The sequence below is a fragment of the Lacerta agilis genome, chromosome 8 (assembly GCF_009819535.1).
Source record: "Lacerta agilis isolate rLacAgi1 chromosome 8, rLacAgi1.pri, whole genome shotgun sequence".
In the NCBI taxonomy this organism is placed as follows: Eukaryota; Metazoa; Chordata; class Lepidosauria; order Squamata; family Lacertidae; genus Lacerta; species Lacerta agilis.
In genome coordinates, this window is record NC_046319.1 from 815,082 (window position 1) to 828,148 (window position 13,067).

At 49.1% G+C, this 13,067-nt stretch overlaps 1 protein-coding gene across 1 annotated transcript in view; it reads right to left on the reverse strand.

The window, feature by feature from the left end:
- Positions 1 to 13,067, reverse strand: part of ANK1 (ankyrin 1) — a 177,323-nt gene that overhangs the window by 97,456 nt on the left and 66,800 nt on the right. Inside the window, 1 exon segment of the mRNA XM_033158987.1 lies at positions 3,204 to 3,305. Within this exon segment, the coding sequence (XP_033014878.1) occupies positions 3,204 to 3,305 (102 nt within the window).

Consider the following 13,067-nt stretch of genomic DNA (forward strand, 5'->3'; position numbering starts at 1 on the left):
GTGCAGCAGAGCTCTTGCTATATTCTGATGTTGTTCCGGGACGTTTGAGAGCCCAGAGATGGGAGGGGGGTTGTTATTGGCTTGTTTTTGTTTTTATAATGTATTTTGTGTTTTTTATCTTGCATTTTTTATGTTGTGAACGGCCCTGAGACCTAGGGATGAAGGGTGCTATACAAACTCAATAAATAAATAGCATAAAATAAATCATAGGAATCATAGGAACAGAGAAGCCACCTTAGGACTTGCCCAAACCTCCGTGGGTCCCATGCCAAGAAAGGACAGCTTTCTGTTTGCCCTGCGCTTTCCGGGCACAGGTCTGACTGGTTTCCCCTTTGCCCTGCTCTTTTCCCATGGAAAACCCACTCTTTAGGGCAAAATCAGAGCAAACCGCAATTCGTGGAAAGCCTTAATTTGCCATTTGCATCAAATGAGCACTGAAGAAGGAAAGCAGCAGGTGAGAGGAAGGATGGGTCAGCCTTAGTTATACCTAGTAAAGGTAAAGGGACCCCTGACCATTAGGTCCAGTCGTGTCCGACTCTGGGGTTGCGGTGCTCATCTCACTTTATTGGCCAAGGGAGCCGGCGTACAGCTTCCGGGTCATGTGGCCAGCATGACTAAGCCGCTTCTGGCGAACCAGAGCAGCGCATGGAAACACCGCCAGAGAAGTACCTATTTATCTACTTGCACTTTGACATGCTTTCGAACTGCTAGGTTGGCAGGAGCTGGGACCAAGCAACGGGAGCTCACCCTGTTGCGGGGATTCGAACCACCAACCTTCTGATCGGCAAGCCCTAGGCTCAGTGGTTTAGACCACAGCGCCACCCGTGTCCCTAGTACTGCTACCTAAACATTTCCACAGAGTTCTGAAGGGACGGATGGACAGTGAGGGACTGTGGGGCAAAAGAACATAGCAATTTTTACTGAAGGGAAAAACAACTCCCCCCTCCTGCTGTGTCATCTGATTAGGAATGGTAAGCACACCTGAAGCTGTCTGAAAATAACTAGGAATTTTGCTTTTGTGACAGTGGGGGTAGTACTCAGCCCAACTGCTACTTGCACCGAGTCAGATCATGCCCCCACCTCTCCTGCTCCCTGTCTTCCAGGACCAGGCAAGGACTGAAGAGGGGGGAGCAGAAACAGATTGCACGCTGACGCAGCCTTCACCTGCTTGCACACAGCTCAGGTGGGGGAGATACATAAGCTGAGGTCGGAGGTGGGGCCTCTCTGTTGCAGCAGCTGCTTCATTGGGTGCACACCTGGGAGTAGCTGAGAGATGGGATGGACACGTCTTTCCCTAACATGCTAAGTGCACCTTTGACAACAAAGAGCTGATTCCTCCCTTGGGCCTTCCGTGCCCAACTGCGCTGTGACACCAAGATTCCTATTTGTCAGCTCCAGCAACTATTTCCCTGGCATGCTGGGCAGAGATGGCAGAGGACTGGTTTCCATGCAAGCCCACTCACTCCATCAGCAGGCTGAAGCAGGCCCCAGAAGTGGCGCTGGGTAGGAGCCAGGTGAGTCACCGTCTGCCAGTGGAGGCATTTCCCCCACCTCGCCTGCAAGCCTGCCAGTGGGGAATGCAAAATGGGCTTCCCAAGGGCGCTGGCTCTTGTGCTCTCCCTTAATGAAGGGCTCTGGCTTGTCTGTTTGGGATCTGGGAGATAGGAAGAGCCCTCTCCAGAATATTTTATGCAGCAGGTAGAATAGCCCAAATCCTTCCCCTGCAAAAGTCACCTTGTAGCTTGGACTTTCTCTCACACACACGCCTTGGAAGCAAACGCAGGCAGGAAGAAGGCAAATCGCCAGGTGTCTTCTTAGCTACATGAGAGCAGAGCAGCCCTGCTGGAACAGAGCAAAGGCCTATCTAGTCCGGCATCCTGTTTATTGAGCACCTCCACACAGCTCACGGGTGAGGCAGGAAGAAGTAAAGCCCTCTCACATCCAGGGGCATATCGCAATAGTAAGGAGTTTTTCTCAGACAAAAGGCCACATTTCCCACTGAATAAGCTTCTGGGCCCACATGCCAGGGTGGGCAGGGCCAGCTGTAAAAGTGGAGGGATGTGGTGAGGGATACATTTGGGTGCTACACAACTCCCTTGTTTCTATTCTCGATATATCTAGGAATCTTGTGGCACCCTTAGACCAGCGGCCCTGACTGTTCATCACACTGGGCAGCTCCACACAGATCCAAAAGGTTCCCTCTTTCAGGTTAGGAATCCTGGACATTTTCCTTCAGCTCGAGAAATGAAGCTGCAGAATTCTGTACTCAGTTGTGCAACCCTGTTGTGGAGGAGGCTGGCTACGCCACCCAAGCGCTGAAAGCCCTGAAGAACTGAGGTTGAGGTTACCTCAGGGATCGCCTGAACCCTTACACTTACAGCCCAGTCACTGAGATCATCTGCAGGAGCATCACTGGTCGTCTCCCGAGTTGGTGGGGATCATTTGACAACAGCAGGAAGCCAAGCCTTTAGGGTCCTGGGCCCAGGATTGCGGGATAATAGAGATTCAGCAGCTGCCTTCTGTTTCCACTTTTAACCTCCTGGTGAAAACACTTCTATTCCATCAGGCAATTAAGAAAACACCTTTCCACAATAGTCAGCTGGCTTCTGACTTTGACATTTTATATGGTTTTTACTGCCTGGTTTTATGTACAATTATAAACAGCTCTATTTTTTTTTTAAAGTTTATGCATAGTGGTATATAAATATGTTTACAAATGATTATTTAAGGCAGAAAGCATTCCATGGCAAGAAAGGTCTCTCTTCCCTCCGCACAATCCCTAAAGTTCAAGCCATCTGGATGTGCACTAATTATATTATATATTTTACTTATTTACTTATTTATAGTTAGTAAATTTGTATTTAATATATCTCAAGGCGGTTTACAACATGAAAATACAAGATACAAGCCGTGGTTATTCAGCACTGAGTGAAACACATTCTGCACATGCCTAGGGGTGCTCTTTTTATTATTACTTCACACATTCTGGAGCTTAGACTGCAAGCAAAATTCTGCCTGGCGGAAGAATGAGGGAAACTCAAGAGCTCTAAAAAAGGAGGGAGCTGCAGAGCCACGAGGCCACCTGAACAGCACCTGATTAGACACCAAGGGCAGAACGCAAGCCCACAGCTGGAGCAATCAAGACCAAGCCAAAAGCTGGTGGACCAAGGGTAGGGGGTGTCAGGGAAGAGGTCCTGGCCTACCTGGTTGCAGGTGTTAATATCCACACCATTCCTCAAGTGGTCCAGAGCCTTGTCCAGGTTTCCAGATCGCGCCGCCCGTAAGAAGCTGGTTGCAGCATCAGCCTTGGAAAGAGAAGAGGCATTTTTAGTGGGTGTCTTGTGCTAACCTGCAATAGCTGAGGTGCAGCTCTCGCTGATGTGGTTAAGCTGCATCTGGGATTGCGACTGCACCTGATTGCTCCTCCACACAAAAATAAACAAATCCTCGCACACAGAAAGTTAGCATGTCAGGGAGAAGGACTTGGTGCCAGCCAGCACCAAGGGAAGGCGAGGCCAAACCCTTCTAAGTCTAACCAGCATTTTGACTGAGGGCAGAACACTGTTAAAAGAAGCACAGACCTGCCGCCCAAAATGGGAAACGTGGGTGCCAAGTTTTCCCCTCCCCCTCCGTAACACGTGGCACCACGCACTGTATGTCTTGATATCACTGGCCCACACCACTAAAACACACATTTTTACAAAGTAATTTCTCCAAATATAATGCACTTTCCTGTGCTATTTACACTTACCCTACAATATTTATTTTTATTTCTTTATTAAATTTGTATACCGACCTACTCCTGAAGATCTCAAAGATAGGCATCTATGCATGCATTCCTTGTCTGGAGAACTGAGGACATTCAGAAAAGTACAAATGCCAAAGAACAGCTGGGCTGTAGTTTGCATATTGTTTCACACAGTGTGGATCTGGTAGGTTTACTACCATTAAATGTGAACTGAATCTAATTTCTCCATTTTCAGCAGAAGCGCTGCCTTTCTTATGACACAGAGCTCCACAAGAGGTGTCCTTCCTCAGCTCCCCTGTGGAGGTCAGGGGCTTCTATTCAAAACAAGCAGGGGAACCTTTAGTCCTCCAGACATCGTTGAACTACAGCTCCCCTCACCCACTGGCCAGGCTTGGAGTTGTAGTTTAGCAACATCTCTAAGGCTCCTCCTCCTGCTTCAGAGTATCCAATTAAAATTAAAACAAAACAGTTTTGTTTTGTTTTTGTATTTAGTTTTTGGCAAATTTTCAAGTTTTAACATTTTATTTAAAAAAAACCACACACAACCCAACAGATGCCTTAAGCAAAAACATTAAATGCTGATGAAACTGAAGGCAATATTGCAACTGATCACTGTGCTTTTACATCTCAAGAGGGATTTTCCCCCTTCCAAAGCTCCTAAATCCAACAACATCCATAATGCCAGCCTAAGTATTCCTAACTCAGAAATACATAGGGAGACCGATGCTGCCGCCTTGTGCCAGGTCCACCAAAGGACCGTCCGACTCTGTATGGCCACAATGACCAGCTAAGCAGAGAAGGAGCTGAACGTTTTGGGGTGAGCACTGGGAGCTCTCATCTTCGGCTGATACAACAGATTGTTTTTGTCGCAAGAGTTGACCATGGGCCGATTTTACACTCACAATGCAGTCAACAAATGACATGCTGTAGCAGACCTTCCAATTGCCCTGTTTAAAGTGAGACAGCCCACTTTCTTTGGCGGTGCCTTGGACTCTGCCTTTGTCCCAGGGCACCCCGATTTCAGCCCTACCTGGAAATGCTGGGGATCCAATGAGGAAACTTCTGTGTGCAATGCAAGCTCTCTACCGCTGAACTACAGCCTTTCCACAAATGCATTTGCTCTTCTTTCTTTTCTTGCTTTTTTTAGCATTTCTATCCCACACTACCTATATATTTTGCCCAGAGCAGCTCACAAAATAGGGTAAATAGAAAAGTTAGCATGTAAGTTCATGAACATGACCAGATCTTTTTTCCAAAAAAACAAACGTAACACTGCTGCATTCTAATAAAAAAGATACGATATCCAAATCTCACGTTTTTAAAATTAAGTTTTAGTGATGTGTCTGTTCTGTAATCCTCACCTCTTTCTCATTCAGCCTGCCTACAGCTTTCCCCAGGTGTTCATAGGTAGAGGCATCATAGCTGACTATGGCAAAGCCTCCAAAGTTCTTCCAAGAAAGGTTGGGACGTGGGCCTCTCGCCTCCTTCCCCAAGCCCAGTAAGAGCTTGCCCAGCTTTGGGGAGGAGGGAGGAGGACTCTGGGGTCCTGCCAGAGCCTCCTGCCTCCTTTCCCATTGGGTTTTGTTTTTTTAAAAAACTTAATAGATTTTCAGCTGAAACCATAGATCTGGCTGATTAGATCTGGCTGAGTCAGACCATTGATCCATGTAGCTCATCATTGCCTACACTGACAGGCAGCAGTTCTCCAGGATTGTAGGCAGGGAGTTTGTTTGTTTGTTTGTCTGTCTGTTTGTTTGAGCCCTTGGAAAACATGAAAGCTGTACAATATGCTTATGAGCAAACCCTTTTGTTTTCTTAAAGGGGATGTAAAAGATGGCCTGAGAGAGAGGCCTCATGCTTGATCTCCCCGCCCCCCGCCCCGCCCCCAGACAGCAGCAGGACAAAAGGAAATGGCACCTGCACAGCATGGGCAGCAAAGCCCCTCCAGACTGTCAGTATTTTGCTGGAGGTATTCAACCACATGCTGGGAAACTGAGGTTTGTGCAATTCAAAGGGGGAATAAAGTGCTCTGTCACAACAAATCCACTTTTTAAAACAAACAGACTCTTTGCTATTAGAAAACTGACAAGGAAATGCACTGAAAAGTGTGGAGTTAATGAATGGTTAAGCGGAAGATGTACAACCCCAGCACAGGCAAAAAGGGACAAAGGCTTGCTGTCCTACGTCTGCCCCACAACAAATCAGAAAAAATGCTCAGGGCACAGACAAAACTGGACACAGTCAGACGTTACGCAAGCGAGTCATGCCCCATAAGCAGAGGTCACCGGGAGGAGCTCCAGAGCCACTTTCAGCTCTCTCTCTTCAAAGGGAAACAGTGTCCCTCTCTGGACCCAGGAGGAGCAGACCTCGCAGACCAGAGCAGCAGCCGGCATTTAGCACTGAAAACGGACGTGGGCTTGACCCTACCCACATTTGAACTCTTGCATAAGCCTTTGGGAATGGAAACCCCCTCTCCCCCCCCTTGCGCTTCTCAAAAGGAAAGTAGAGCAGGCAGGTGTCCGAGCAGATGAGGTAACCAAGATGCTCTCGCTATAATTAACTGGACACTTCCTATGTGGGACCCTGGCCCAGAGAAGGAGGCCTCTCGCGTCCAGGAGAGGGGAGCGGCAAAGGAAGCTGGCACCACAGGGAGGAGAGAGATTTGTGAATGGAGGCAGGCCTTGGGCAGCCTCAAAGCAGTCCCTGCAGAGGCCCTCGAAAGCCACAGCTCAGTGGGAAGAGCACACAACTGTTGCAAGAACATTTCAACCCCTGGCATCTCCAGGTGGGCTGGGAAAGGACCCCTGACTAGGCATGCAGAAAGACCACCTTCCCTTCTGCCAGTCAGTGCAGATAAATATTGAGCTAGATGGAAGAACAGCCTGACTCTGGATGAGACAGAGCCTTATGGCCCCATGGTATTTCATGCCAGTACTGGTCCTCCTGGCCTTGAATGGCGGACAACAGCGCCAGCCCTGCCATTGGTCAGGGTGAGGCAGCCACCTCAGGCAGCAGGTGCTTGAAGAGGAGGGCAGCCCGCCCTGCACTAGCCTGCTAGCCTACATCACAATTAATGTCATGGCATCTTTTCAGTCATCAGAAGATAAGATGAGCCCTCTGGATCAGGCCAATGGCCCATGTCACCCAGCATTCTATTCTTCCAATGGCCAACCAAATGCCTATGGGACACCTGAGAGCACAGCCACTGTGGGTAGTAGCCATGGAAAGCTTGATCCTCCAAGAATCTGTCTACTCTTCTTTTGAGGCCATCCAAGTTGGTGGCCATCTCTATTTCCCATGGGAGTGAAGCCCACAGTTCTGCTTGCCCATCCACTTTTTCCACACCACACACCACCTCTGCCATGTCTCCTGTTAGGGCTCATCCATGCTTCTGCTTGTCCAGAGTCCAACCATTTTTGCCTTTGCCGCACCACTTCCCCCCCCCCCCAAAAAAACCCTGCTCTTTAGCACTCTTTAGTCATGGGATGGCACCATCGTCTGCTTCACCTCAGGTAACGAAACATCTTGGGCCATTGCTGGCAGAGACTGTACCCCAAAGGGTTTCTGCTGGTGGCAACATAACCAAGAGTGTTGGGCAGAAGAACTGTCTCCTTGCCACTGCTTGAAAGGGTGGAAATAATTCCACCCATATTTTGCACAGTAAAATATGCAAAGGTGGGGTAGACTCTTCCTGGAATGTAGCCAGGGGCCACAAACCGGAGGCAGCAAGCAGAGGGCACTAGATCCATTCCAAAGCAACAATCAAAGCTCTCTCAGCTTTGAGTACTGGCCCTAACTTAGTGGTGGAAAGCCCACTTTGCAAACAGAAGATTCCACGTTCAACTCTTGGTATCTCCAGGTAAAAGGATCAGGAAGCAGGTGATGACAGCAAGCTGCTGTACACTGTGTCAGATTCCTGTTTTGGTTAGCTCACAATGGCCTACATGAGGTTTGGCTTTCCTGCAGCCCTCCAGATGTTGCTAGACTACAACTCCCAATTCCTTGACCAGTGGCCAAGCTGGATGGGGCTGATGGGAGTTTGAGTCCAGCAACATTTGGAAGGCCCCAGGGTAGCTCCCCATAATCCACACTGGCTGGCAGCAGTTTTCTAGGGTTTCAGAGAAGAATCTTCCCCAGCCTGGCCTGGAGATGCCAGGGGTTGTATCAGGGACCTTCTGCAGGCCAAGCAGATGCTCTGCTACTGAGCCTCATTCCTTCTCCTAAGAAGGGAAGGAACTCTGCCTGAATCCTTGGACAGATGGAGCCATTCAGAATAGACAACACTGGACCAAATCAATGGCTGCCAGTCTGTTGCCCTCCAGCAGTTCCTGGACTCCTGTCATCCTTGACCATGGGCTTCTGCCTGAGGCTGATGGGAGCTGGAGTTCAGCAGCATCTGGGGAGCATCATGTCTTGCTATCCCTGCAGCACATGGACAAATAGAGGGACTGGCTTCCCATATTCCTAAAAAGCAACAACCTCTAAGGCCAGCTGAAGGCATTTGGGTGCATGAGGCAGAAAATCCAAATGGCAGCCTCACCGCTGCCAATTAGCATTTGGCACAAGCCAATCCAGCCTCTTTGGGTGATTCATAAAATGGCCCTTTGATGTTCCAGAATAACGTGTCCAGATCCCTTCCCTCCTCTGTTTTATTCCGCTGGTACCTGGTCAGCCACTATTACTATTTTGAGTATTTATAAGAAATGGTGCTAGCCTGCAGACCAGGGGTAGGGAACCTTTTGCAACCAAAGGTCCACATTCTCTTCCAGGCAGTCTTCTGAAGGCCACATGCCAGTGTTGGGCAAGCCAGAGGCAAACATGGGTACAGCAACAAATTAAAACATTACTTTTGTACAGCAGGGTAGCTTATACACCCCTCCCCCGCCCCCACCCCCTTTGAGGCAAGCCAGAGTTGACAACAAGCAATCCAGGACGGCGAGAAGCAAGGCCTAAGGATGGTGTGGCCTGGGAAGAGAGGCCATGGCCGGGAGGGGATCTGGTCTGAAGAAGGTCCCCAGGGGCACAGGACTTCCCTGGTACCTGAGGTTCTCTGTCCTGATGCACACCCTTCCAGCACAGAAATACAGGCAGCTGCCATATGCAAAGTCAGACTGTCAGTCAATCTAGCTCTGTATTGGCCACACTGACTGGCAGGGACTCTCTAAAGCTTCAGACAGTCTCTCCTAGCTTTCCCTGGAGATGCCAGGGATGGAACCAGGGACCTTCTGCATGCAAAGCAGATGCTCTACCTCTGAGCTATAGCCCTTAGTTTCTCCCCACCACCTCCACACATGCACATCAAAACCGTCTCTTTGAGCTTCAGCTGCTCTTTACGAAGTGCAGGAGGGCCCCCTGCAAATTTAGCATCCCATGAAGCACCACATCCTTCGGGATGCATCCATCTCCGGGGGCCTCAAACATTTTGGCTGGCCTCGACTGAAGTCATTACTTGTGGGTCAACCATGACCACTCTACCCTGCTCTTCATCCAAGTTCTCTGGCACCTGCAAAGGACTCAGGAGAAGACAGCAACCAGGCTCTCCCTTCACTTCAGATTCTTTCAGAAGTGGCAGGAATCTCTCCAGCTGCTTCCGAGTTTCTCCAAAGGCTGTGGTGTAAAGAGAAAGGCAGAGGTGTGGGGAGAAAGAGCCTGGTCCCACCCGCACCTCTCAGAGTATGCTAGAGCACTTGGTGGAAGGCAGGTCTCTGGCCCTGGGAGGTAAAGGTAAAGGGACCCCAACCATTAGGTCCAGTTGTGTCTGACTCTGGGGTTGTAGCGCTCATCTCTCGTTACTGGCCGAGGGAGCCGGCGTACAGCTTCCGGGTCATGTGGCCAGCATGATTAAGTCACTTCTGGCGAACCAGAGCAGTGCATGGAAATGCCGTTTACCTTCCATCCGGAGTGGTACCTATTTATCTACTTGCACTTTGGACATGCTTTGGCAGGAGCTGGGACTGAGCCATGGGAGCTCACGCCATTGCGGGAATTCGAACCACTGACCTTCTGATCAGCAAGCCCCAGGCTCTGTGGTTTAACCCACAGTGCCACCTGTGTCCCGGCCCCAGGAGGAGGAGCATCTCAATTCCCCTTTATTTCACCTAATTTTTCCAGCTCCAAGTTCTTCACATTTCTGCATCAGTTTGCAATTTTTTAAAAAAGATTATTCATGCAAATTCACCAGCATTTTAATATATATATTATACTGTTACACAATTTGTATATACCACTTTGTATATATGCATCATATGCATGATTGTATGCAATTTTGTCTAACAAAATTTGCAAACAAATTTTCCTACCACAATGCATTTTTTGCATACTAATATATGCATTTACATGCACACTTTCACGTATGTGTGTATTGTCATGCACTTTATTTTTCTGGGGAACTGCATTGCAAACTGCCAAAGTGTGTGTTTTGGTTTGTGATTTGTTTCAGGAAGCAGAAGTTTCCATGATGCAATTTCACACACCTCTCCTGCCCCCAAGTTCTCTGCAATGCACAGAGGAGGGGTTGTCCCTCACTTTGTGTTGGGCAACCACAGGGGCAGAATGGCTTGCAGTTCAGCCATCTGGAGGCAAAAACACTGATTGCATGCCATTGCTCAGGCTTACTGGAACAGCTGCAACCAAGGAACACTGGCCATTCCATGCAGAGTAGTGAGTGTGGCCCCACAAAGGGTGACAGAGAGAGAGAGAGAGAGAGAGAGAGAGAGAGAGAGAGAGAGAGAGAGAGAGAGAGATGTGGTGGAAAGAGCACAAGGGAAAAGTGAAATAAAGTCATTAGCTCGCTAAACTTGGGTGGAGGAGGACATCAGTCAGCTTGTTTTTCCTGTGCAGAAATGGATTTAGGAGCTTGTCTAAGACAAGTCTTGTGTGCCTTTCTACATGCTCAGTTTTTTATCTGCTGGAGGACGGGACTCTGCAGCTGCCACCACCCTCTGGCCTGAACTTTACGTGTTGTCCTAAGGTCCAAACAACTAGGCAGAGCCAAAAGGGAATTTCTCACTCCAGAGGCCTGTAAGGCAACTCAGAAATGGGGAAAGGGTGGCTTGGTATGCCAGCCGGTGGGGGGGGGGAGAGAGATGGACGCTCGACCTTCTGAGTGAGCTTTCCCCTGCCCTCGAGAGACACATAAATAAGCACATGCAGACTGAACTTTGAGGGCTGAAATGCTACCCCACCTCCACCCCCCAGTTCTGACAGGCAGGCAATTTCCAGAGCAAGAGAAGCAGGGCGGGGCGGGGGGGGGGGGGGTGAAAGCAGAGGGACGGGAGGCTTTGTGCGAAGGAGAAGCACATTATATACTCACAGCACTGCCTGGCCCAGACTTCCCTCGCCGTGCTGCCATAGCCCAGCGCTTGAGCCGAAACCTGAGCCCAGCTTCAGTCTCCCCCTCTCGCTCTTCCTCCCTTAGCTAGTCCCCACCTTTGGGTGAGCTGGGAAGTTGCATTGCATCTTGTCTAAAAATACAGGCTGCCTTCCTCCTGCCTCTGTGGCCGCTGCAGGGTGAGCCAGATGCTAATGGAAGATGTTCCGCTTCTCCTTCTCCTTCTTGCCATCATTATGTCAGGCAGGGATATTTAATAGCTGCCTGCCTCTCAGCAACAAGCTGCTGCTGGCTGCCAACCCATTGGCGGCGGCGGCGGGGGGGGGGGGTGTCAGCAGAGATGCAGGTGCCAGCGCCTCAGGGGGGATGCCGGTCAGCAGGCAGGGGAATCAATGGGTGGCAATCTTGCCACAAGCACAACAGAGCCAGGCCAAGGCATTCTGGTGCCTAACACAGGGGCAGGCAAGGGGCTCAGCTCTTGTCCAGGGGAGACTCTCCTGCACAAGCAGGGATGGGCAAAACCGGTCAATTTTGGCTTCTCCGAATTCCTCCTTTTCCCGATTTCTTCAGTGTAGTTCCCACATTTACACATCAGTTTGTGATTCATTTATTCTTTAAGTTTCTGCTTAGAGTTTCTCCTAATGTACACATTTTTGCAAGCATTCCCCCCTAATATAATGTGTTTTTAATGTCCTTAAAATATGCATTTGTAGGCAACCCCCCCACCGGCGCTACTGGGTCAAGTTGGTACTAACTTATACTGTACAGCTCAAGACTAGGTTACTTAAGACTTATCCCGTTTATCCCCAGTAGATCACTGTGGTCTGAGAAAAAGTTTCTCCTGCAAGTTCCAAAGATCCCACAAGTGGTTATTCTGCAGTAACTCAGGGCTTTTAGTGTTGCTGCCCCTGTTCTGTGGAACAGCATTCCTCTCCAGATATGACAGGAACCCACAAACTGCACTTTCCGGCTGAGGACATCCTTCTTCCAACAGACTGCCTCACCTCAACTCTGCCGCAGCTGTCAGCTCTGTACTGTTTTTAAGTTTATCTGCCATTATTTCCTTTGCTGTTTTAAATTGTTTGGGGGCTGATTTTATTGTATTTTGTACACTGCCATGAAATGTATGTACAAGGAGATAACAACAACAACAACAACAACAACAACAACACTTGCCTGCAAGCGCTCCAGTCGGAGAACAGCCTTTACCAAAGGTGTCATGGGCTTTGAAGACACTCGAACTCAGGACGCAAAGGAGAAACGTGCTAAGAGGAAGGCACGCTTGGCAAACCCTCACCATGATCAACTCCCACTTGGAAACCAATGTCCCCACTGTGGAAGGATGTGTGGATCCAGAATTGGCCTCCACAGTCACCTACGAACTCATTGTCAAAACCATGTTTATAGAAGACAATCTTACTCGGCTACAAGGGATCGTGAAAGAAAGAAAGAAAGGAAGGAAGGAAAAGGAAGGAAGGAAGGAAGGAAGGAAGGAAGGAAGGAAGGAAGGAAGGAAGGATGGTTTTTAATTTATCTGCCATTTTTTCCTGTGCTGTTTTAAACTGCTTTTGGGCTGATTTTATTGTATTTTGTACATTGCCATGAAATGCATGTACAAGGAGATAGGTAGGCTTGCATTCCATGGGTTAGACTAGATGATCCTCAGGGTCCCTTCCAACTCTACAATTCTAGGATTCCTCTTCCCGTCTCCCCAGGTTTACTTATTTAATTTTGTTACACTTTCCTCCAAGCTCCAGGTGGCATACATGTTTCTCCCACTCCCGCATTTTCTCCTCACAACAGCCCTGTGAGGTAGGTTAGTCTGAGAGGCAGTGAATGGCCCAGGGACATCCAGTGAGCACTACTGGAGGAGGAGGGATCTGGCCAAGAATCTCTCAAAAACTAGCCCAATGCTCTCACCACTATGCCACATGGGCTTTCTCGCTGTCTCTGTTCCTCTCCACTACATAGACTTGGCAAACTCTTGCA